Source organism: Doryrhamphus excisus, linkage group LG12 (genome assembly GCF_037039965.1).
Source record: "Doryrhamphus excisus strain RoL-2023G ecotype Guam linkage group LG12, RoL_Dexc_Guam_v1.1, whole genome shotgun sequence".
NCBI classification, from domain to species: Eukaryota; Metazoa; Chordata; class Actinopteri; order Syngnathiformes; family Syngnathidae; genus Doryrhamphus; species Doryrhamphus excisus.
In genome coordinates this window covers 3,445,481-3,470,770 of record NC_136368.1, presented here as the reverse complement: position 1 = coordinate 3,470,770, position 25,290 = coordinate 3,445,481, and the positions used below count along the sequence as shown (strand labels likewise).

The following is a 25,290-nucleotide window of genomic DNA, read 5'->3' as shown; positions in this document are numbered from 1 at the left end:
GGAAGGGTGGGACTTGTGATAGGTGACTCTAATAAGGCTCTGTGGCTGGTGATTCGAGTGAATCAGTGAGTGACTCATAAAGACGTCAAGTCAGTAAAAGAATCGACTTTCTCATCACGGGAGGAGAATACTGTAGTGGCGTCTGTCCTGGAATGTGCGCGCGACCCCAAGATTCGCGCGCGCGGCCCCCGGCAGGTCTGCTGGGAACGCGAGGAGGCAAGACGACGTTGGAGCGGGGAATGATGGCGCTGAGCTGGGCGAAGGGACAACTTTGAACGATCAAACGGCGACGTCCCGGGGCCAGCTATCGGTGCCTGACGCCATGAAACAAGTCGGAGGTGAGATTTGTTTTGTGTAGTTCAGCTTTTTGGAGGTTGCGTCCACATTTTGGGAAGATTCGTGCTTGAAACTTCCACAATGAGACTTGGATACGCTCGTGCTGCATTGAAGTAGCCCGTAACTTAACTTAGTTGCACGTACTAACAAATTTAACTCAAGTCAAACACAGTTTCACGGAAAGTTGTTGCTTTCTATTGTCGTTTTTTATTGCGTCGACTTCGAGCTTGAGCGTCTCCGTCGATAATACTCGATTACCACAAAGCTAACACTACAAAGGCTTTGGAAGCTAGCAGTGCAGTGATAGTTGAAATGTGCCCAATGTTACCTAATGCTAACAGGCACCAAGGCTGTTGTATATCCACGGCCAAACCTTGAGCAGTTTAGCGGAGTATTTCCCATTTTTTTGTACAAGTTAAATCCACGCATATGCGCTGTAAATAGTTGTATATTGTATCACAGTAAGAATGACACACTGTAGGACTGGAAATGTCAGGGTACTTCACAATGCGATGTCACAAGATCTCGCGAGATGAAAACTTTTTTACAATTCAGCAAAAGTGTCTCGTGAGTACTAGGCCTGGTCGATAATAATAAATTAATCACACAGTACCTGTAAATGAACTGTGTGTCTGTTTTCCCTGTCACTCGCCTACAAATAGGCATGGTTCCATAGAACAATGGCATGAACGGAGTGATCCTTTTCATGCAGTCTCTTTGTCTTGGTGAGTGCTGGCGGGTCCGCTAGCATACACACTGAGTGCAAAATAGTGTAATGTAGTAGAAATTATATTAGATTTATATAATAGACCAGGAAACAATAATTGCGCAAATACTGCCGAATGCGTACAACTACAACTAGGTAGAGGCCAGAGGTTGAATGAGGTGAGGTAGAATTGACATGAATAAATAAACAAAGTGTACAGTGCAGTGCAAAGGTGAACGTGACAGCCAACAGTGCAGTGTTTCTCGTAAACGTGGCCGTAGTAGTCGATCGCCAATATATTGGAATATATTTTTTCCATTGTACATTTCTTAAACGTAATGTTAAATTCTCATCTTCTTCTCGTAGATTCAATCTTGTGCGTCAATCTCATGAACGAAGTGTCTCGTGACAACCCTAATGTGATACGATTCACATGATAAAATCTCCATACTGCCACAGGCTCAAACAAAAACCAAATAACATAACTGTAGGATTTTTTTTTTTTGTCTTAACGCTACTAAGTTATTCAGAAAACACGACATCTCATGGTTTTCAAGCAGATTAAATCTATTTAAGTCAAAGCACAACAAAATAAATAGTTAGTAAACCTGTCAGGATAACAAAAGTTGTCCTACAAATGACTGCCATTAATGATATTGGCAACATAATTTTGAGACAATTTTTTCACGAACTTCCCTCTATCCATTTTCTGTATCGCTTATTCTCACGAGGTTCGTGGGCATGCTGGAGCCTAGAGGATTTGACATTTTAATTGGATCTTCAAGAGTTGAGATAACACACGCTTCCTGTTTTGCCATGAGTTATTTCTTGAATTGAATTCAATTTAATCCATGTGGTTTCTCGCTGCCACATCGTGTCTTTCAGAACACTCACATCAAAAATCACGTCTTCAGAGAAGGTTGTGGCAGCAGGGCAATACACAGACACCACCTTCTTGTTTTGCCATGAGTTTTTTGTTGAATTCATTTAAATTCAATAGCTTTCTTCACCTTCTTGATCAAGAGGCACTTGAAACATATTTTAGCTCAATTTTGGGCTGTGGTGGTTTGAAACACTATTGAATTCAAGAAACAAATCATGGCAAAACAGGAAGGTGGTCTCTCTGTTGCCACATCCTGTCGTCAGGAACACTCACATCAAGAATCACATCTTTAGTGATGGTAAAAGTAATGAAATGCTCATTCATCTCTTTCATTAATCATTTACACTCATTGGGAATTCTTTACTGTGTGTAAAACTAGAAAAACATGTTTTGGAACATTAACGTTTTTGGTTTTCTGGAGTGGGTTAGTTGGCTTGAAGAGAAACATTTATTCAGTTAGCTTCCATTTTGGCTAAAGTTTGACGTTTTGGAACAAATAAATGATGCTAACCAAGGTTCCATTGTACATATGTCCTTCCTCAGATGCCGTCACCGTGTGTCTTTAGTTGAAGAAGCTTCGTGGGACCCATGGCCTTGCCTCTGTTGAGGTGAAGAGGGAATAATTCCATTTAAAATTGTGCAGCAACTTCAAAAAAGCTGGCAACATGATCCAAGCGGAAAGTAAAGGAGGCGACAGGACCCTCAGGAGTGCGTCTCCTCACAGAAACGCGTACAAGTCTGACTTCCACGCCATCAAATGCTCCTTTGATGGGCAAAAACCTGAAGGTGCTGCCAAGTCCTATGCAAATGGCTCCAGCGACACTCGTGAGGACTCCCGGGGGAGGCCTTTCGGCACCAGAGTGAACAAGATCAAGAACATATTTCTCCAGATGGATGGTCAGCAGCAAGAAGGCCAAGATGCGAAAACAACCATCAAGTCTGACGCGGCCCAAGTGTCTCCACCCAAGCTACAGCTTCCCGTCAGCACGCACAGAGTTAACTTCAACAGCCCTACAAGCCCCGAATCTCTCAATTTAGATAAAACTCCCAAAGGAGAGGATGTGGAGATCGACAAAGTGGCTTTGGCGGAGAAGTTTTCCGTAACTAGGAAACTATTTGAAAGGGGCATCACTGAGCAGCCTGCTGTTGACAAGCAGTCGCCAAGCCGGGTTGTGAATCGCCTGTCGCTCGGAAGTGCCTCAGATGAGGGAAAAAGCACACGGAGAGCGTCGGGATCCTCGGAGACATTCAAATCTGAGCAAACGCCTACATCGGGAGTTAAATGTAGAGCGGACGCTGATAATGAGAAAAAGAATGTGCCGAGAGTGTCGCTAAATGCAGGGCCCATGTCAAAGAGGCTGGAGAATTACATGGCCGGGAATGACTCAGAAGATAACAACACGGTTGCCGCCACAGGAGGAATGATGACTGCTAAATCTGACAGTACGGCTGAACACTCGCCGACAACCTCTCCGTCGAGAGGTGGCTTACACAAACCCGCCTCCCCTGTCAAAGAAGCTGCTAACTCGTCACCTGTAGTTGACAGCACCAACAAAAGCCCAACAAAATCTCATGCGACACACAAAACGGCATCGTCAGGGTCTGAGCATAAAGCAACATTGCCAGCTACTAGTGCAGCATACAAATCAGTTTCTCCTACCAGTGATCACAAACCAGCGTCACCCGAGCCAACGAGTCTGGTCGGCCACGGGTACAAGCGACATTCATCCAGGGATGGATTGAATCAGACTGTCGATGTGCCCCCAAGAGACATGAAGCAGCATAGATCGGGGTTTGAGAACACTTGCACGACCAAATACACAGAAATCGCTAAAAGTCCAGCGAGGGCAAAGACATCCAGCCACACCTCATCCATTGACTCAAAAGGGGCGGGCATGGTACGGGCAGAGCTTGTAGTGGTTGAGAATGAGTCTTCCGAGAGTGACGACAATGACGATGAGATTGAAGATGCTGTTTTTGTTGTGGCCAAATACCCCGCCAAAGATGCAACAAGGGAATTTCAGGCAGACAAACAGAATAGGACCACTCCTGTAGCAGGCGGATATGAAAAAGCAACAGAGTCTGTCTCGCTTAAAGACCAGCATAACGACAAAGATGATGACCATGAAGAGAAGGAGCTGGTGGAGCACGCTCAGAAGAGCGTCGTGAACGGAGCCCCCGTGTACGGTATTGAGAATGCAGCCTTTCAGGATGACAAGGATGTAGACCAGGTCCTCATGGAAGAGGAGGAGGTGACAGAAGAGGGAGAGGCGGAGGAAGAGGACGAGGAGGAAGAAATGTACAGGGAGTATGATGACTATTATGAGGCCCCTGGACTGTCTGACGAAGAGGGACCTCCCCCAAAGAGGAAAATCAAGTTCTCCACAGATCCCATTCTGGTAAGACATCATTTGAGGAATTTCACAACAATAAAGTCAAATTATTGAGAAAAAAACATTTTAATCTAAAAATAGTTTTTTTTAGGATATGGTAGTAATGGTAGGAACATTAGCTTGGGTGAAAAAATACAATATTATGGGAGTAAGGTGAAAACGGGGGCAAATCATAATGAGAAGAAAGTTTATGACAATTATGAGGAAAGTTGAAATTGTTTGAAAATTAAAAATATGAAATATGGGAATGTAATAGTACAAATATTAAAATGACATTTACAAGAAGAAAGTTGAAATAGTTAGGGAAACACAAATAGCAAAACGCTGCACTAAATTTATGAGAGTCAAAATAAAAAGACAAAAAAACGTAATATTACCAGAGGAAAGAGTATGAAAATTATGATGAAAATGTAAATGTTCATTAATTCATTTTCTACCTCTTATTGGAAAATAAAAAATGCAACAACGAAAAGGGGTGGGAGCAGGGGCACGTTCTAATAATATTGTTTGTATCTTTTCACCTGTCAGTATGTGGCCCTTGCTGGAAAGTTTGGACACCCCCCTGCCATAAACATACTACACAAACTATTTTGTCAATGTGTATATTAATAAGATGAGAGGACTTTAGCAAAGACAACTGTGATCTAGTTGTAGAAATAGTTTTCTGATTTACAGTGCAACATACTTTTTCTGTTATTTTAGTGTTCAGTATGCAGTACCTAACTCCCTAACATTTTCCATCTGATGTAATCTGTTTTGGTATTACTGCTGATTTTTTGGTAAACATTGTCTGTCATGGGGGTGTGGTCGAAGTTGCGTTGAGGTTCTACCATCTGTGTATCCAATCACCATTTTTTGTTAAAACGAGGGGAAAAACTAATAATTGCTGCGCCGTCCACAGAGGCTGAGAATAGTTCAGTGTTTATCCAGCCCGATAAACTGCTGTTATCACTGGGTGTGGATCCCCCACACGATTCTAGTCATCCTGGCAGGGGGTCCTATGACCTGCTGTGGGGCGCATAAACAAAACCGCGTCCCATCCCATCCAAGCCAAGCCAAGCAGTGACGGAGTTGCACACAGTAGAGTTGACAACAATTTGCACGATTGCAGCTCATTTAGCTTGTGTTTGTATGTTGACATACAGACACAGCCTGTCCATGTCAATATGAGCAACTCATCGTGTCTGATGGCATAGAAAGTGTTGCAAGTGTTTCAAAACTTACCAATTGAGTTTTCGTGTAGATAAAATACTTTTGTGTTTTGACCTGAAAACGTTTCCATGTGGATAGCCCTGTCGTTTACCATGGATTAGTGTCAAGTTTATTAGACTATTAGAAGGATGAGATGATCATAGAGGGGATGCTTCATCAGGGCATTCTAATTGTGGCATGCTGGGTGGGGTGATGTCATCGTCTAATTTAGGTAATTGACCATGATGCATTTCATTTTTATGGATTTCTCCCCCCAACACTGCAGGATGAGTCCCATAATCATGTCTTTAATGAGGATGGCTAACGTAGCATTGGAATGATTGACCACTCAGGGGGGTTGGGTGAGAGAACACAAAGTCATCAGCATTAATCGTGGACTTTGAAGTCACAAAGATCAAAAAGGCAACTGCTTGTGTTTTCTTGTCTGCGGGTCTGAAGTGAAGCTGAGCAAACAAGCTTGTAGCAAGTGACTGCTAGAGAGGAATGGTGTAATGGTTGTGTCTGAAAGCTGGATTACGTCCCAACATAACCCAAGTCCTCTTAACAATGAAAGAAAGGTTTGCTTTGTGAATGGGTGGTCTTAATACAGTATTTGTCACTACTCTTACCAAAGTTAAACAAGAATGTCTTACTTCAGCTGTTCTACAGACTTTTTTTCAGATTTTTAGGAGGCATCATAGACTCCACTTTTCTGACCTATAAATGTTATTAGAATGTTGTATTCTTGTGTTAAATGATGCTATAGCATCACGAAATGAGCCCTGAAATAAGTTTAGGTTGGCTCTGCACACTCTGTTCTACAGAGATTACAGAGATTACAGATTCTAGAAGATCTAGAAAGCGTTCTGTGCAGGCTATTGTGTGTAGCTGCTCTAAAGGAGTCAATACAAAGTGGCAAAAATGAGCAGAATAGGTCCTCTTTCATTTCAATAGGGGTCCTACGGAAGTATGGAATTTGATTTGATACAATTCCAAGTCTGCAAAATGGAAAATTAAGTATGGAAAAATATTCATATTTCCAATACTGTTACCAGTGGTCTGTCTTCTAAAAGATAGAATTGTGAAGAACTAGAAAAGGAAATAGATTGATTTGGTTTTCTAAACGGCTTGTTTGAGTGAGAACAAAACATTTGGGAATGATTGACAAGTTGCATGGTCAGCCATCTGCTCTTATCCTACTCCAAGTAATTCTAATTATATTATAATTATATAGCTAGGTAAGGTAGCTCATACTTTTATAAGTATATAAAAGTATAAGTACATAATTTCTGGTGATGCTACTTTTTCCTCATGCTTTGAGCCCTGTGACTAATGTATGGCTAAAAACTACACTTCCCATGATGCTTAGAGCGCTTCAGTGATGTGAGTTTGAAGCTAATATCACGTTTTAAAGTCATATGCAGAAGAAAAAGTCTCAAAAGTCTGGAATTTTGTCAACTCCGTAGGAACCCTGTTTCAATTCAAATAGTACCTCTACTGGATACTACTTTATGTACCAAACATAACCGGGGGGTTTATTTTTACACAAAATATTCTTTTCCAGGAAGGCTACCTCAGATTATAGTGGTTAAAGTCCACTACAGTTTTAGGCTTTACCACTAAACTGCAAAATATGGCAAATCACCAAGTTACTGAATGATTAACAGGCTCAGCTGCAGGTTTGTTATCTACAATGGGACAAAGGCATTTATGTGGGCTGACATGGATTTTATGTGTTGTTTTGCCCAAGAATTGTTGGCAATGAGGAAACAGGTATTCATAAAAGTGTCCCATAGGCAATGGTTTTCACATTGTAAGTCAGTATTGATCTTTTTTTTGTTTTCATGGTTTAATGACTATAATACATATAGCATATAGCTAGGGACTGTCAGAAGATTCATGTACAATGTTGGAGCGATCTCACCTATCATTGTACTCTTACTTCTGGCAAAACCTTCTGGCAAGACTCCACCCTCTCCCAGCCAGCACGGATCTGCATTCCGTCCAGGCACCTGGACTAGTGGTTGATTATCTGTCAGTGGCGGAATACTAATGCAGTCCTCTCAATGCTCTTCATTAAGCAACTTGGCAAAAGATGAGTGCGCTTCAACAAATATCCTCATGTCTTAGATGCTAACTGAAAGGTAACAGTGCACACAAACAACATGTGTTGGCCATTTCTAAGCAAACCTGTTGAGCCTGCTCATGTTTGCACTTCTTTTGGAAAGGATATCTGCTCTTCTCTGTTGCTAACTTTCCTTGCTATTTGTCATATGTTCGGCCACAGAACGGCTGTCCAAAGTGTAGCACGGCATCCATTTGAGGCCCGCAGCCCCCCAAAAATATATATTTGGAGAGAAACACGGCCTTGTTTTGAAAACTTTGTAACATTCTTACCCAAGGTATTTACAGTGTGTGAAACAAAGCAAGTAGCATGTAAACCTACTGGTAATTCAACCTGAAGAGAATATTGGATTGTTTTTAGTCTAGGGTGTACCCCGCCTCTCGCCCGAAGACAGCCGGGATAGGCTTCAGCATGCCCGCGACCCTTGTGAGGATAAGGGGCACGGAAAATGGATGTATGGTTACTGAACTGTTTCGGATCCTATTGTGCTAAATGGACCAATATTGTCCTTAAATCATATTAGCAACCACAAATTGTGATGCAAATTGTATTGTTAATTGTTACACCCATAGTTATTCTTTGTTGACATATTATGACAAACAAACAAAGCAAATTAATTAATTTGGGGGAATTTATGTTGGGAAGAAGTTATAATATTCGGGAAATAAAGCCAAAATATTAAGAAAAAAATATTTTTTGAAGGTTATTAAAAAAGAAAGTTTAAATATTTGGAAAATTAAAAAAATAACAGCAAGAAATGAGGAAAACAACCGCAAAGGGCAAAGTTTTATACTAATATTAGACTTTTTCATCGATATCAGAAAGCTGAGATGACATTTTTTTCTTGAAGTATATGTAACCTAGCATATCATAGACAAAATATCAAAGTCGCCTTTGAATCCTTTCTTTTTTCAGTATGTGGCCCTCGGTGGAAAACGGTTTGGACACTGCTGCTCTACAGAAGCGTATGTTAATGTTAATATTTGATGGGTGTGTGTATATATCACTGTATGCCTTCTTTCCCAATGACTCTACAATCTGTACTAGGCTGCCACGCCTGTTTGAGCTCTTGTAGCATACACTGATTAGTTGTCTACTACCAGTTCCTTGATCCCGCCGTCTGCCTGTCTATTTTTCTGGTTGGCTTCCCTCTCCGCTGCTGACTCATTTCCCACATTGGTATTTTGTTGTGGGGAGGGAAATGAGTAAAATATGGGAAGGGTTACAATTTTAGAGTATGTTTATGTCCGTACAGCTGCACATGAAGTAAGGACAAGGAGAACTTTACAGCTGGCATAGGAGTCGCTGACTGCTGTCTGAACTTTGCTAATGACAGAAATCTCCTCAAACTTGGTGTGATTTTTTTTTTTAGCTCTGCCTTCTTCTCTGCCAACCTGTTGTGTTGTCTTTTCTTCTTGTAAAAAAGGTAGTGGTTGATTAGGTTACCGCAAAGCAGCACATTGTTGAAATGAAAAGCCTGGGAGTCCATAGCAACAGGGAAATTAGGCATGAGAGTGGGGGGGTGGGGGGGTGGTGAGAGTGGTGTAGCTGAATAACCGCTACGGTCAGGGTACTGTTTTGTATATTCTTTTAGTTCTTGATTACCAATGCGTAAACTAAAAAAGTTTTTTTTTTGCCTTACTGAAGTTTCTGTCAACTTTGGTGACAGAAAATCACTACTCCTACTACATCCTTTGTTTCCAAAAATATTGCATAATATTACATAGAGGTATTATGATTACTAAAGCAAAGTACTCAGAACAACAGAGTGTGAATTACAGTCCTATGTAGAATGTCTGTATAACCTTAGTATTTCCTGACTTCTTTCATTTGGCTTGCCACGTTATTGTAGAAAGGTACCTGCAAATGTGCCAATATCGCTCATTGCTCAGCAATGTGCAAACGTGCAATTCAACCAAATTGATTTCTTTGGACAAACCCCAGATCTACATTGCTTCTGGCCGTGAGGTTATTGAAAAACAAATGGGAGTGAAAGAAATAGAGGCAGATTTTTCAAGTCTTGACATGCCTCTGGGTCTGCGCCAGAATGTCACACTTAAAGACCTACCTAACTGGAAATGTTTACTTGATTGCATTAACCATGTTCCATATTGTAAATGGGGTAATTAGTAATCACCCTTTCTGTTCTCGTGTTTTTTTTAATTGGACTAACCACAGTTAAATGTTGCCACTTTGCAAAATGAGAGCACAACTGAGACTGGAGGAAATAAACATTCATTCAGGATCACAGGGGTACGCTGGGGCCTATCCCAGCTGACTTCAGGCGAAAGGCGGGATACTCTCAGACTCGCAGTCATACCTATGGACAATTTAGAGCAGGGGTGGGCTAATATTTTGACTCGTGGGCCGCATTGAGTTAACAAAATTGTCCGGGGGGCCAGAACATATATTTAACAAACACACACTATTTTATGCTTATAATTTTTGTTGAATTATTTATCTAATTTTATCTGTAAAAGTGTTCTATCGGCTGTATGTTTTAATGTCCCATTTTTCAAGAGCATTTAAACATCAGACCACATCAAACTATGTAATTTAATTTTACAGTTTTGTTGTTGTTTTTTTTTTACTAAATAAGACATCTGACTTGCAAGTTGTGTTGCCATTTTTATGTTAAAAGTTGAAATACTTAGAAAGCAACTGGCGGGCCGGATTCAAACGCTTGGTGGGCCGCATGTGGCCCCCGGGCCGTAGTTTGCCCACCCCTGATTTAGAGTCTCCAACTAACCTAACGTACATATTGTTGGAACTTGGGAGGAAATCAAAGTACCCAGAGAAAATGCAAACTCCACCTTCCAGATCTACTGTCTGCGTGGCCAACTGCTAACCACTAGCCCACTGTGTAGCGAGCATGGAAAGAATATCCCAACTTGGATACACCACACCCGCCAAATTTAAGGAGCAAAAAAATTTTACATATCAGGCGTGTCATAAATTTAGCAGTCTGATTCGACAATCAATCTTTCCGTCAAATCATATAACAATGCCATGATCACACTATAAACCTTGCAATCCCACCTACCTAACTCAACTCTGTGTTCCCAACTCTGATGAGAGTCCAAAAGCAGCTACACTGGATCAAACTTACTTAGGATTTGTCAGATCAAAAACACAATTGCTGCATCAAACGTCAAAACGTGACATTGGCGACCACTTCATCACACGCTGAGTACTGCACTCCAACCGTCATGGTAACTGTAGGTCCCTTAGCCATGAATAAGATGCATCATTGTTTAAACCACGGGGTTCAAAGTGTGTGGAAAAAGGCGTGGCTTATATAACACAGACTCACAGAATTGCTTTGTTTGTTCCGAGCATTCTTCATTTCTTACATGCATTTGAATATGGAGATAAAAAGCTGAAAAAAAATCAGCGTTGTAGGTAGGCCTCTTTTATGAATTTAACGTTTGTTCTCAGCAGTGATAGCATGCAAAAAGCCACTACTAACTACACAGTCAAACAACAGAGTCATTTTAATTGTCTTGTTTTACAGCATAGTCAGCAATTTCTATTAAGCTTTGTTCCGTCATTCAAAAAGTCATATGATCATTGAAGAATTGCTACAACACTAATTGTTAAATAAAAAAATATTGAAGCTTGGGTTGAACACTTGCCCAGTTGGCTGGAGATGACGGAATATTTTTCTTTGGATTGCTCATATTTGGTTTAAAACGGTACACTTGTCTTGGAGGACTGTTCCCGACTACATCCACTGCATAGCTTGCCCCACAGCTGTGTCCTACTTTCTGCACTCCCCATGCGCTGCCATACTGGGCGTACGTGTGTCAACTTTTCTAATTCCAACCAGAAAACAGCAGAACAGCAAACAACAGAACACATTCAGAGATTTATGAGACCCGGCTGTAAAGTTCACAGCTGCGTAGAAACTTTGATCAGCTTCATTTCATGGATGTCTGTGGAGTCCATGACACCCGAGTCTGCTGTAGTGATTGAGACTTTTCATTCATGGCTGCAAAAAATGTGATTAAATGGGCAAAATACAACTTGTGATAATAATATGATCACAAATATTTACCAAAATGATCATAAAAGTACAAGATGAAAGCCGTGTCCACACTGGAACGTTCTTGGGGTTTTTCTTTGTCTTTGCGTATTTGGAATCAAATTGCATGTTGTGTACTATCCATTTCTACATGTCGGCAGGACAGCACTAAAATGAAAGCCTCTCGTGCCCCCCTTGACAGTTGCCCCACGATTTGAGAAGCACTACTTTTTGAAAAATGAAAATCAAGTTTCTGTTGACAGGCAGTGTACATTTGCTGGGTTTGACTTAAGTAAAAGCATACATACAAATAACACATGAAATAAATAAATTTAAACAGAATAAGAATGATATTAAAAAGCATAAATAATTACATAGAAGTGTAAAAAATTACATAAATACAAATAGAAATTAAAAGCACAAATACAGATAAACAATTAAAATGATGTACGTAAATGTGTAAAATATAAAATTACTTCCAATAAAAGTGTACAATAAAAAAATAACTTAAATAGAAATGGGAAAAATGATAAAGCATAACAAATGATAAAAAAAAAAATTAATGACGGAAATAAAAGTGTACAAAATAAATAAAATTGATTTCAATAAAAGTGGGTCACAACTTAACCAGTGGAGAATGTGATGATGACCCTGCTCTAGATCACAACTTGAAAAATGTCATTTCAAAAATGGCTCTGCCATTCCTATCATGTTTGTGTGTCTAGAGCCATGTATTATTGAGGCCAGAGGAATAATATAATAAACTAAAAATGACCTCAGTAAAAGTGTACCAAATAATAAAAACGAATACAAATGACTTAAAAATGTGTGGCTACTTAATGACAAACAGTAAAAATATCTCCGTCATTCCTGTCGTGTTTGTGTGTAGACTGTGTGACTATAAAACCATGCATGTATTGTTTAGCCCACAGGATTTTTTTTTTATTGATTGTATCTGTTGTAAATGTTGCAAACCACAGGTCTTCAGCACTTTCTCTAACGAGGAGTATGATCGACGCAATGACGACGTGGACCCTGTTTCGGCATCTGCAGAGTATGAGCTGGAGAAGAGAGTGGAGAAAATGGATGTATTTCCTGTGGAGCTTGAGAAAGGTGATCCAAAACACACAACGCTAAGCTGCTTTCTAGCAACGGGAGGGGAAAACTCAAATTTAGTTCCAATTTCTCTGCATCTAGGAGACAATGGTCTTGGCATCAGTATCATCGGAATGGGGGTGGGTGCGGACCAGGGTCTGGAGAAGCTTGGCATTTTTGTAAAAACCATAACAGAGCAGGGGGCAGCTGAGCGAGATGGACGGTGAGTAGAAAATGTGAATTCCGAGCAAGCACAGCACTTAATTCACAGATCAGATAATATGTTTTAATTACACACAATTACACACTCAATCATTCTCTGAAGGTCCCAGCCACTCACAAGACACAAATAACCATATCTAATTATAACCTCATGAGGAAGCTCACAAAAATAATCTAACTTCCTGTGTTTCCCAGACTTTTTTTATACCCTGTGTGTTTTAGTACTGGCAACTATTTGAAGAAGCTGCTTAACCTTTTCATTAAAATGGTGTCTTCTCTTCCTTTAGCATCCAGGTGAATGACCAGATAGTGGAGGTGGATGGTGTTAGTCTGGTGGGTGTCACCCAGCTGTTTGCTGCCACTGTTCTCAAGAACACCAAAGGCTCTGTGAGGTTAGCTGAAAATACCACCCACTCTGCTCTTTCACGTCAACTGATTCCAAAGATGTTTGCAACACAAGAATGTGCCGCTTATCTTTTTTGGTTACGAATAGCTTGTGGTTGCTCAGGGTGAAGAAAGATGCAACACAAAGCCTTTTTTTCCTTTAGTCCGTGGAGCCAAGTGTGATAGTGTAGGTTCATTCATACCTCAACGGTTCTTTAACACCATGTTGCATGCAGGTTTCTGATTGGTCGGGAAAAGCCTGGCACACAGAGCGAGGTAGCCCGCTTGATAAGTGAGACGCTGGAGCAGGAGAGGAAGCAGCAGCAGCAGCAACATCATCATCTGGATGACCACTATGAACACTCCACAGAGGAGGTGAGCAAAGGAGAGGAAAAGTAATCTAGTGAATATTTGATAAGTAGAATATTGAATAGTTGCAGCCCTATACATTTTATTCACTAACCCAAAAAGCACACACTCTATGCTGGCAAAATTCCACTTTTTTGGGTGGAGCGGAATAAAAAAAAAAGACAAAATTTTGGGGGAAAATGAAAACAGATTTCATACGGCCATACACAGGCCTCTCTAACTTTTATACTAAGGTTATGTCTGCATGAATACAGACTTTTTCTATGCTTTTTCTATACCTGCAAACGTAGGTTTTTGTCAGAAAAAAATGACTCAGGGACAGTATCCCATGAGACAATAATAATGATAATAATAAAAATGATAACTACGACTGTCAAAGTTGCCGTGTTAATGATGCGTTAACAGAAGTTCACTTTAACGGCAGCAAATTTTTTGATGCATGATTAACGTGCGTTCCTCCTGTTTGACCCTCTGGAACAAATACTGATGGGAAATGGAGAAAGAAAAGAGTATTTAGATTGGTAATGTTAGCTTCAAAGCCCTGGCAGATGGCTCTTGTAGCAAGACCCAAACTTATTTGTATTTACTGTGGCTGTGTTTGATTTATCACGGCTTACATGGCCTGCCAGAGACTGCAGCAGTGCAGGTATTGTTTTTATTGTCATATACAGTGCTACCTTGGCATAATAGTGGCCCAACTAACCAGTGGTTTTTACATTTTTACATCTCTCTGATGATTTTTGCATTGAACTGCCAGCTAAGATTGGAGTTCCAGCTGCTATTGACGGGCTGTCAATGTGATGACCGTGGCTGAAGTCCAGTGTTTTGCTAGCATTAGCGATTTAGCATCGAACTACCACAATGATGGGTGGTTTACTAATTTCTTCAAGGTTGGCAGGCCCGACAATGCGTGTATACACTTTGATGCTTGGCTGCTTACAATTGGACCAAATGAATACAGGATGACTTGTGGCAAGCGTGCAAGCCGGCTCCAGCTGAGCCAGTACCAGCCCGCTCTTTGGACGTCATTCCAGAATTTGCTGCCGGACTGTGGTGAACTGTGCCACTGGGAGTGTTGTTGACACATGCAGAGCATGTTCCCGGGCCTGTTGGGTGTGTTATTGTTTGCAATGTGTGATGCCATGTGTGATCTCGTATTACAGGAGGAGCGCTACGAGGACGAGGACGCAGCGGATGAGCGGATTCTTGGCTCTAATTTTTCTCCAGGCCGCAACGTGGAGGTATTTGAGCTGCCTGATTCAGAGGCTTTGTTTATGCCATCCAATATGGACAGCTCTCAGATGGCCTTCAAGTTGAAAGAGGTACAGATTCCTCAACATTGCAGTTGTCCGTTTCTTCAGAGATGGCATTTCATAAGCACTGTATAACACTATGTATTCTTTCTGTAGCTGCAGCTCAAACACAGCATTGCCTCGGCTGAAATTATTCAATTAAAGGAAAAGGTACGTCGACATGAAATCAACACTTTTGTGTTGTATCAGATGCTTATAAAACAATGACAATTCTCAACATGGTATACATTTATGCTTCCAAATATGCCAGTGTGTCGATTTCACTGTTGTTATGCTGGAGTTGTTTTACAATTTTGTGTTAATGAAGTCCATTTTCAGCCTAGGTTTACAGATTTGAAGGGTTGGGGGGGCGAGCGCACACACGCATGCATGATCTAAATGTCATTACTCCTCTCCAGTTGCAATTGGGGTGTGCAGAGGTTCTGTGGGATTGGGCTGAAAATGATTCATAATAGAAAGCACTAGAAAGACTCCAAATGATCTATCTTATCAAGATGGCAAAAATCAGTTTTGTAGTCATAGATGACTACATATCTACATCTACATAAAACATATCACATTTTGTGGATATTCACCATGTTCCAAACTGCAAACTGTTTTGTTTCCTTCATAAGAGAACAATGTATAGACCTGTTCTATATAATATAAATCTGTTGTGATTTGGTGCTCCATAAAAGTAATTAATACATTTGTTATTATTAGAATATATAATTATTTCAAATACTTGAAAAATGGTAACAAGCTACTTGGGGGGGCGTTGCATGGAATCTAGTGTAAATTGAAATAGGATGTTATTTAGTGAAATGTATATCCCACATTCTCTTTATGTTACAGTATTAACTCATGTGAAGTCCAATGTCACTTTTGTTGGCACAGCTTCGGGGATCGGAGGAGGATAAGTCATTGTGGGAAGCCAGAGAGTCTGCACTGGAGCAGAAAATTGAGGAGAGCAATGGAAAAATCCTCAAGTTGGAGACTTACTGGCTAGAAACCCAGGCTCTGTGCAAGACAATTAACGAACAATTAGCAGAAACCCAAGCTCAGCATGAGACCCTGGACAAAAAGTACAACAAGGCTAAGAAACTTCTAAAAGACTACCAGCAGAAGTGAGTTTGTCTTGATTGGCTTGCATTACATTCAGCTGTTTGTTTAAATCAGGCATTTTTCCAACCAGGGCACATCGTGTAAAATAATATGCCACTTGCATATTTTGTAAATGTGAATTTTTCTCTGAGAAGTTGTCGTTTTTCATATTTTTCCATAAATTTATTATTTAATGAAATTAAAGTTTTAATTAAACTTTTTTCTTTTAATATTTTGACTTTGACTTCTTGTCAAATTACTGCTGAGTTTTCCATTTTTCTTTTTGCATACATACAAGCAGAAAGGCTTTACTGAACTCCCATTTTCATGAATCCTTAGGGAAATAGACTTTGTGAAAAAGGAGGAAGAGCTGAGGAAGAGTATTGATGAAAAAGAAAGGTGGTACAAGGAACAGCTGGGGATATTGCACAATAGGGTAAGTAAGGTGTTTCTACATGAAACAGACAGGAGGTGTACAGTAAGTGTAAGTGGCGGTATCTTGTCTGCAGATAGGTGTCCTGGAGGCTGGGGATGCGTCATGTGTCTCTCGGACGACTGCTCAGAGCCCGGCAGAAGACAGCCTTCTCTCCCAGGTCCTAGTCCCTGATGAACAATCGTGTGACTCACTTGCAGGTACAAAAGCTTATTAATTCAGTAACATTTATTACAAAATTTTCAAATCAAAAATGTGAGCTGTCAAAACCTTGAAGTAAATGTTAAAATGTCAGTTTCTCCACTTCTGTGGGTTGCATTTGCTACTGTGCAGAGAAAGACTGGAGCGAGCTTGTTCCTGAGACGGAGCTGCTGGACATCAGCGCACACAAAGCAAAAGGCGTGCTGGCCCAGAAGGCCAGACGCCAGCGTCCTTCTAGAAACAAAATGAAGGAGAGTCTCACGGTGACCTCCGGCCCCTCCCAGGTCAGTCGGGATCAGCCTGAATCTTGTGTCCCAATAAAAATGTCATGTCTGTGTCAAGAGCCAGTTACAGCATGCCTCCTGTTGGAGATTTGTTTTTGTTTTTTACAAGGATTTATTTGAAAATCCGGAGCATCGAACTCTGTTTTCCTCTGTCTTTCCTAAAAACAGTTAATACTTACATACAGTACAAGGCTACTCTTGTGCAGTTACTGTATCATCCAGCTTGTTTATATGCGAGTCAGCCAGTCCATCTCCTCTTCCTTATATTGTCCTTGTACACACTTGGCGTTGTCCTGACAGGAAACTGAAGAAGATGATGACCAGGAGGAGCAGGAACCTCGAAGGAGGAGCTCCATCCAGGAGAGCCTGTCCCTCCCAGTGCCTGTCTGCTATCCCGGGAATGAACAAAAAGAGGATCCAGGGGAGACTACAGATGAATCCAAGAGCAAAGCTGAGCTCTCCACCAGCCCTTCCTTGTCCCCATCACAGGGGGGTAGCAACGAAAGCAGCGGAAGTCCCGCTTTGTCCCCTCTAAGTGACGCATCTCCAACATCCCCCTCTGGCTTAATGCGTAATGCCAAGAAGAGGGAGACCAAAGGCAAGGAAAAAGTGCTCAAAGGTATGAAGGACTCGATTATGTAATAATCTCTCTGATAGCAATAGGCTAAATTGAGCACTTATCCACCTCGCCACCAGATGAATTAATTGAACCCTCATCGGCAACAAAACCCAAAAGACGATTTCCTGACTTTGGGTAAGCTTCCATGATATTCCACATCATTGTTTTTATTGTTCCCATTCTGCATTTCCTAATCCAGCCTATTTATGATTGGTCTGTGCAGGGGTCTTCGGAAGTCGGGTGGCAAAGGAAAAAAACATGACAAGGAGGCGATGAGAATGTCTTTGGACAGCAGGTAGTGGCAGTACTCGGTATATCGTGTTTTAATACTGTGACCAGACCTGTTAGCATGTGCACATTTTTCATACACCGCACACAGTTTCACCCTTCGATACGCTTGGAACCATTTTAGATCAACATTTGCACCAAAATCACATTGATATATGTTGTTCTTTTTAAACATTAATACGCATAATTTTATGTCCAAATTAATTTTTAGAGAAATGTATGAATGCGTTTTGTCAAGCAAATCAGGACAAACATGATACCTGCATGAATACAAATAATGTGTAAAGTAAAATGAAAAGACCATAAAATCAGGTATTTCACTTAGACCTGTGCAATGTACATATCCAGTATGAAGGAGGAAGATACCAAAATATTGCTCAATTGTACTTCAAAATAAGTCAGACATATTTTAATGTCATGTTGTCCTTGTGATCTGCGACCCACCCAGAATGGATCGGTGACCCACCAATTGAGCGCCACTGCTCTAGGGCACCTCTGTTGTTTTAGGGAAGCCAGCTAGCAGTCTGGTGTTTTTTTGGTCCGCCCCGAAGTCAAATCAAGTGTTTCTCAAGCTAATAAACTCAGTTATGTTCTTGCACCAGCTTCAAGTTGCATCATGTGTTGTTGAGCTCTCCCCTCGCCCCCACTGTTTAGGGGTTCGGCAGAGTTACTGGAAGACTCTGGTAACGTGTCTCCTGCGGAGTCCATGACCTCCATCCCAACCTGTATGCCCTTCTCTTGGTTTGGAGACAAAGAGAAGGACCGAGACAGGGAGCCATCTTCCTCGAGCAGCAGCCTGCCCTACGCCGAGACCAGCAGTGAGCAAAGCCAGGATCGCAAGAACAAGGTATTGATGTTTCTCTAACTTTCCGTGAAGTTGAGAGTATTTATATCCAACACGGACTTAAGGCAGGAGTATTTTCACATGTAATGAATTCCAACTTAGAAAAACATCAGTTTGGCCAAGAGCTTGATCCTTTCTCTGGCTTCTTTTTATCATCACACCATCGTCACTGTAAGCGTAACACGGCTACACACTTCCAAACATCTGCTGTGACCAAACCAAGAAAACGACACGATGCAGAAGCCAAGCCAAGTGGATCCATACGTCAGCATCACAGAGCCAAGCAGCAAAGAATTTGGTTACTTCAAACTGAAACCTCTCTCTCTCTCTTGGTGACACACATAGGCACACATAGTCAACTTTTTTTCTTTCAAGTCAAGATAAGTGAAAGCAAGACTGAGCTAAAGCGTAGGTCACAACTGGAAGTGCGTCTTTTTTGGCCATGTGATTTATGGTGTTCCCCTAATCGCTGCGTTTTTGTTGGTGGGAACTAGTGGTGATGACCATGAAGTAGTAAGATCACCTAACACCCACCGTACAACCTGTAAGTTCAACATGTGCATGATCCGCACATCACCCAATGTTACGTACACTACGTATATACACTACACTACACGTACAACCAGTTGTGACCTAGGCTGAACACTGTACATACTGTATGTGTTACTCAACCCACCATATTTCCTTTAAACAGACAAATCTCTCCTGGTCTTCTTTATTCAGTCGCTCATTAGATTTGGTACAGTATGCTCATTTTTTTCTCAACTCATTAGAGCATTACTAACAAGTCTAGTGCTGACTTTTCTTACACTCCACAAATGTATTATTTTCGTTAGTCACGGGTATGCGGTAGTGTTACACAAAGTGTTTTCATTCAAATTGTCGTGGAATGTGAAAATGACAACAAAGGAGGGGATAGATCACAAAGTCAAAACTGTTTTTTTAATGAAAATGTATGACTTATCGTACAATATTGTGCATAACAAATTTGTATCTTGTCTTTATTACTGAAGAGACATTCAGATTGTTGAAATAATCAGAATAATAACATGGCATATTTCACAGTTGTGGTGTGACAGTGCAGTAATGTTAAAAATACAGTTTTTGAACACCCCCAGAATTTCACATTACAGTCGCCCTTGCCGCTTTGAGGTTCAAACATCGCTCCATCACTCAAGCGTTGCTTTTCAAAAATTAATTAATTAATAAATGATGGCTCTTTTGTGCTTGACTATGGCCAATTATTAGCCAAAAATATTGAAAGACATATGTAGTACTCTACACTGGATCACTAGGCATCAGTAATGTTACATTGATGATACATTAGATTACATAACATGACCTTAACTTGGACTGCATGGAGTCAGTCATGGATGCAGAGTGAAACAAAGTTCTCCTCCCAATCCGTGTGGAAGTGGTACGTAATGGGCTTCTTCCCCACTCAGTTTCAAACCCTGTGTGAAAGAGTTGCGCAATGGGGTGTAACAAACATCATCGTGAGGATGGGTGTTTACAAGGTCATACCCAGGTTTTCTATGCTCCAACTATGAAAATATTCAATTGATTAGTATTTAATCCTGCGCAAGTCACTTATCACGGTCAGGTCTGGAACCAATTAACCACGATAAACAAGGGATGACTGTGTTTGATTTTTAAATGTAGTTTTTGCCAAAATGTTGTCATGTCCAAGATTCTGCTTAACAAACTGTGGTATTTTACCCTAATAAAGGTGTGGCTAAGACTGCCAGCACTGATCACATCATGGATCACACACCCATTACCTAATCTCGCAATACATCGTTTCCACAGTGCAGTCAAACCTCGGTTTCACATGCACAAATTTTTGTGTTTGTTTTTTGTTGAAAACTTTTGCTGAAAATTAGCCCCCTAACTTTTACATTTGTTCTGAACTCTGCGAACAAAATGGCCAAACAAACCACTGTGCATGTCGCTGACTCACCATGTGTTTCTTCTTCAATAACCCGCCATGGAGCCAAAGAAAGTTGCGAGTGGCAGTAATTTGAAGCAGAAGATGAGAAACACTATTGAAGTCAATTTCGCCAGGATGTACAGGAAGTCTGCATCTACAGTACAATAAGTTCCATCAGCCTCACTTATAATTATTTCACATTATTTTCTGCATAATTCTTTTGAAAGTATAGTGTTTGTTAATATTTCTTTACACTATTTTCAATGGGGAAAATTACGCTATTTTTGTACAGAAATTCCTAATGAAAACTGAGGTAGGCACTGTGGTTAAACTGATATCCTTTCAAACATTACCCCATACCTGTCATTTTTAGTGTCTGTGTGTTAGTTATTTAGAAGGTGGTAGTTTTGGTGTTGCGTCAATGTAGATGACAGATGATGAGCTGGCTTTTGTACGTCATGTATAAATTGTGCTGATACACGGTCCTTAGCGCCTGTAGCCGTACTTGTCTGTGTGTTAGGCTGGCCCAGTGAAAAGAACTGTTGATGTTTTCGTGTTGTAAATGCGTTCCTTGTTTCTACTTGTTGCAGAGTGTGTCAGTCATAGATGATTGTAACCCTGCCAGTCCCAGTTCAGACATCTCTGGGTTAGTGGCAGAACCCAATCTGTCTGGGCGCTCACACACTTTAATCTTCTCTTCCAGCGAGGTGAGTGCTCTCCTTGTTGTGCCGTCACAAAAGCTGTGTGGGGCGCCTTGATGAGGCTGAAAGGGGACACTTTACAAGCATGCTCTTTCAGGCCCCCCCCCCACACAGCTGTGATTCAACCATGAATAGAGAGGAAATAGAGGAGAACTGCATGTGTGTTTGTGTGTCTTTAAGCCGTTTTGTTGAGGTTATACAGGTCTCGGCCCAGCTTTTGTCATATCTGCTCAGATGTTAATAGTGTTGTTCCTCAGAGAGCCATAATAAGCCACTGCTTCATGTTCTTTGCTACTTTGGTGTAGCAGAAAACAACTGCTGCTGCTTTCTTTTTCTCCGTACATTTAACTGCATGTGTAGAGTAGTTAGCCTTGGGGTGCACGATAATTATTGGACTAAATGATGACGTCATACCGATAAATCTGTAAAAATAGTGCAGATAATAAAAAAAAACTGAGGTGAGATTACCCAAACAAACCAAGCGCTCCTTTTTTCTCCTCTCCTGCCTGTAACATTAATGGCCTGTTCAGAGACATTTTGCATGTTAGTTGGATCAAAGGCTCTGCAATGAGCGGGAAAAAAAAAACATTGAGCACATGAAAAAAACCTGATCAGCCACCTGAAACGCCACATCGCTACCACTGGTGCAGCGTTTAAAAAGTGCAAAAGGTTTGTTAGAGCCCTCTGTGGTGTTGCAACGGATGCTCAGAGCGCGTGCCGGTATACAGTGCACTGTTCTGGGTCACGCTAAGTGGCTACTCCCACCCTGTACTCTGGTTCTACTAGATATACGTATACGTAGCAGTATACCGGATGTTCGGACTTTCGGACACTTTGCTTGGTCACAGCAGGTGGCTCCCTCTGCTCTGTACTCTGGTAGTGATGTGGTGGTAGTAATGGTGGTTCTAATGTTGGTCAAATCTAAATTAGTTCCAGCACTTAGGTGTGCACAAACTACAGAAAAGTAGATATGGAAAAGTTTGGAGTATCATATCGGTCTTGAGAAGCGTAAAGTAATTGAAGTCAGTTTGGAAAATATCGTGCATCTCTAATTAGCATATAGTTAGCATGCAGTGTTGTGTCTTGAGTCTTGCACAAAAAAGACGTTTCCATGTGGATTAATCTCATGCATGACATCAAGACTTTCAACAACCCATGCATGACATTGTTTACATGAGATATACAATATTTATCATAAAGTGTAAAAAAGGCTGTGCAATGCTCTATTATCATATTGTTTGTGTGCCCGTGTAGACGCTGGACGATGAGCCCACGGCCGCAGGAAAGGACTATCAGTGGCAGACCCGACCTGTTTGTGAATGGACCAATCAGCAGGTGTGTCACTGGTTAATGGGCATGAACATGGACCAGTACACACCTGAATTTACTGCAAAGGGGGTCGACGGCCAGCAACTTCTGCAGCTGGACAGCGACAAGTTAAAGGTACATGTTCATAAATAGAAATGTAATTGGATAGAATGCAACAGTGTTCCATCTGTGTAAGGGCATTGTTAAATGGGCCTTTGTAGCCTGAGACGCCATCCTGTGGCGACTGGCACTCCCTGACTTGGTTGGTCATACAGTATTTCACCCAAACAAAGTAAGACTTATGTTCCAAGAGCCCCAGCATATGGTGAATAAATGTGAATGGACACAGCTATCAAAAGTAATGCATATTTCTGATACTCTAAACCAGGGTTTTTTCTACCGAGGACCACATACTTAGAAAACAAAGGGCCACGAGTAGTTTGAATATCACTTTTCAAAAATGAATTAATAAATAAATGATTACTTTGGGGTTGACTAACAATGATTATTAGTCAAAAATGTCCAAATCCAAGTTATATGTAGTATTGTGGCCACTAGTTACACACAACATTGATGAGACATCACATTTCATTTCGTTACCGTCACACTGCATGTAGTCAGCCATGGCACATCCTACATGAGAAGAGTGAAAGGAAGTTCTCTACTATTTGTGGAAGTGGTACATTTTTGGCTTCTTATATTGTCCTTCACCACTCTGTTTGAAACTCTTTCAAAGCCCTTTAAGTGCCATTTAAGTTGCAAAAATAAAGTAAAATATTCCATTTATAAATAAGCAATCCCATTTGGCAGAAATTCGCACATCAACAATGAACTCCCATAATTGGGGGATAACTGTATGGTTTTATTCTATCAATACAGCGATTTGGGTAATGTTTGGTCACCTACTGAGGACAGTATTATACTAGAAAACCTGAACTTGTAGAACATCAGGTCTTGTCAATGCGGCTTAAGGTGTTATGTTAATTGACAGCGCCCTCTGCTGGATTCATAGCTTCAGCAACTTTTATTTTTTCTGTCTTGCAATTTAAAGCAGAGAAAAGAAATCCACGAATAGGCGGGGCCTACTGTACAACAAATATAAAATCAGCTAAAATAGCTTAGGATATAATTTATTGAATTTGTAGTTGGTGTGCAGGCCACACAGATAGGAGACCCAAGTTCAATTCCACCCCTGGTTTTCTCCGGAGACTCCGGCATCCTCCCCCATTCCAAAAATATGCTAGGTTAATTGGCGACTCCAAATTGTCCATAGGTATGAATGTGAGTGTGAATGGTTGTTTGTCTATATGTGCCCTGTGATTGGCTGGCCACCAGTCCAGGGTGTACCCCGCCTCTCGCCCGAAGACAGCTAGGATAGGCTCCAGCACCTCCGCAACCCTTGTGAGGATAAGCGGTAGAAAATGAATGTCCATCTTTATAAATCCAAAGAAAACAATAGTTGTTTAGAAACATTGTGAGTGATGCTGACTGTGTGTCCTTCAGGTGCTTGGTGTGTCCAGTCAAAACGACCGCTCCACAATCAAGAAGAAACTGAAGGAAATGCGCAAGGCTCAGGAGAAGCTGGAGAAGCAACGAGAGAAAAGAGAGAAGGAGATCCGGCGTAGCGGACGACTGCCGGTTAGTACCGACTCTGTCTGCTGAACTGAACAAAGCTGTCTTGCACAAACTTTGACCCACAAAGACGTGGAGAAAGTCGGGTTTTCTCACACCAAGTGTGCCCACGCTGAGCAGACCATGACGCCAGTTGTGATTTTTTTGTTCATATTTAAGCTCCTATCCTTTCTGTCACACGTTAACACTAACTAAAAGATCATTTTAATCATGAGATTAAGGTCCAAACGATCTGCATCAGTTTTTTTCACCACTATAAAGTTGCAAGCAGAAAATATAAAATCTGTTTTCAGATATATTGTGCGCATCTTTATGAAACATGTGATATTTTTTGCGAACATAACTTTGCTGTATTATGTCCAACTTTGTATTGTACAGTCAAGTCAAGAGCACTATATTTGTCTTTTTAAGCTTCCATGAACGACAAGGTTTTAAATGTATAAACACATTTTATACATGTGCCAACTACCTGCATTGAAATATTGTTGCTTTTTATACCTTCTAATGTTTTCTACTAAGTAGAATAGTAAAGACCAAACAATTACAAATGTTTGCGGGGTGGAGCGAGGGACCAGGTGAGTGTGCGCCGCTCCCGTCCCTAATTATGGGGTTCAAGACAGCACCACGACTGTCCATGAAAACACGCGGTGCCTCACTGGTCCGCTGGAGGGGAAAGACGTGCCTATGACGAAGACTGATCACAGCCAGGCGCCTACCAAACCGCAAGAGAACTTGCATCTTTGGAATCTGAGAAGCGTTTTTACATACAAACGACGTGAATAAACACATTTGAACAATTTAACAGTTGACTGACTTGCTTTTACACAAAGCATAATAGTGGTCATGTGACCTTCTCCAGTAGATGATGTCTGATGATGATTGGACTGCACTCTGCACCAGTAAAACCTTCATTTGGGCCGAGGATG

The 25,290-nt window shown here is 41.1% G+C and overlaps 1 protein-coding gene across 6 annotated transcripts; it reads left to right on the top strand.

Annotated features, from left to right (window-relative positions):
* On the top strand, window positions 1–25,227 carry ppp1r9ala (protein phosphatase 1 regulatory subunit 9A-like A). Of its 6 annotated transcripts, XM_058082606.2 has the most exons (20): window positions 9–338; window positions 2,469–4,324; window positions 12,639–12,771; window positions 12,856–12,976; window positions 13,263–13,367; window positions 13,596–13,734; window positions 14,892–15,050; window positions 15,138–15,191; window positions 15,918–16,147; window positions 16,464–16,560; window positions 16,634–16,757; window positions 16,891–17,042; window positions 17,343–17,661; window positions 17,739–17,796; window positions 17,885–17,956; window positions 18,604–18,796; window positions 19,488–19,532; window positions 21,314–21,430; window positions 22,679–22,867; window positions 24,236–25,227. In XM_058082606.2, the coding sequence occupies exons 2-20, from the start codon at window positions 2,591–2,593 to the stop codon at window positions 24,392–24,394; spliced, it is 4,200 nt and encodes a 1,399-aa protein (XP_057938589.2). In that variant the 5' UTR covers window positions 9–338; window positions 2,469–2,590; the 3' UTR covers window positions 24,395–25,227. The 6 variants fall into 6 exon arrangements, with proteins under 6 accessions (XP_078651598.1, XP_057938587.2, XP_057938590.2 ...); XM_058082604.2 differs by having other exon boundaries at window positions 7–338; window positions 12,639–12,976; XM_058082608.2 differs by lacking the exon at window positions 19,488–19,532 and having other exon boundaries at window positions 10–338.
* The last annotated feature ends 63 nt before the right edge of the window (window positions 25,228–25,290 follow it).

Coding starts and splice junctions, on each gene's coding strand:
- ppp1r9ala (XM_058082604.2), top strand. CDS start 2,591: ATGATCCAAGCGGAAAGTAAAGGAGGCGACAGGACCCTCAGGAGTGCG. Junction 4,325..12,638: donor TCTCCACAGATCCCATTCTG/GTAAGACATCAT, acceptor TGCAAACCACAG/GTCTTCAGCACTTTCTCTAA. Junction 17,662..17,738: donor CAAGGAAAAAGTGCTCAAAG/GTATGAAGGACT, acceptor CCTCGCCACCAG/ATGAATTAATTGAACCCTCA.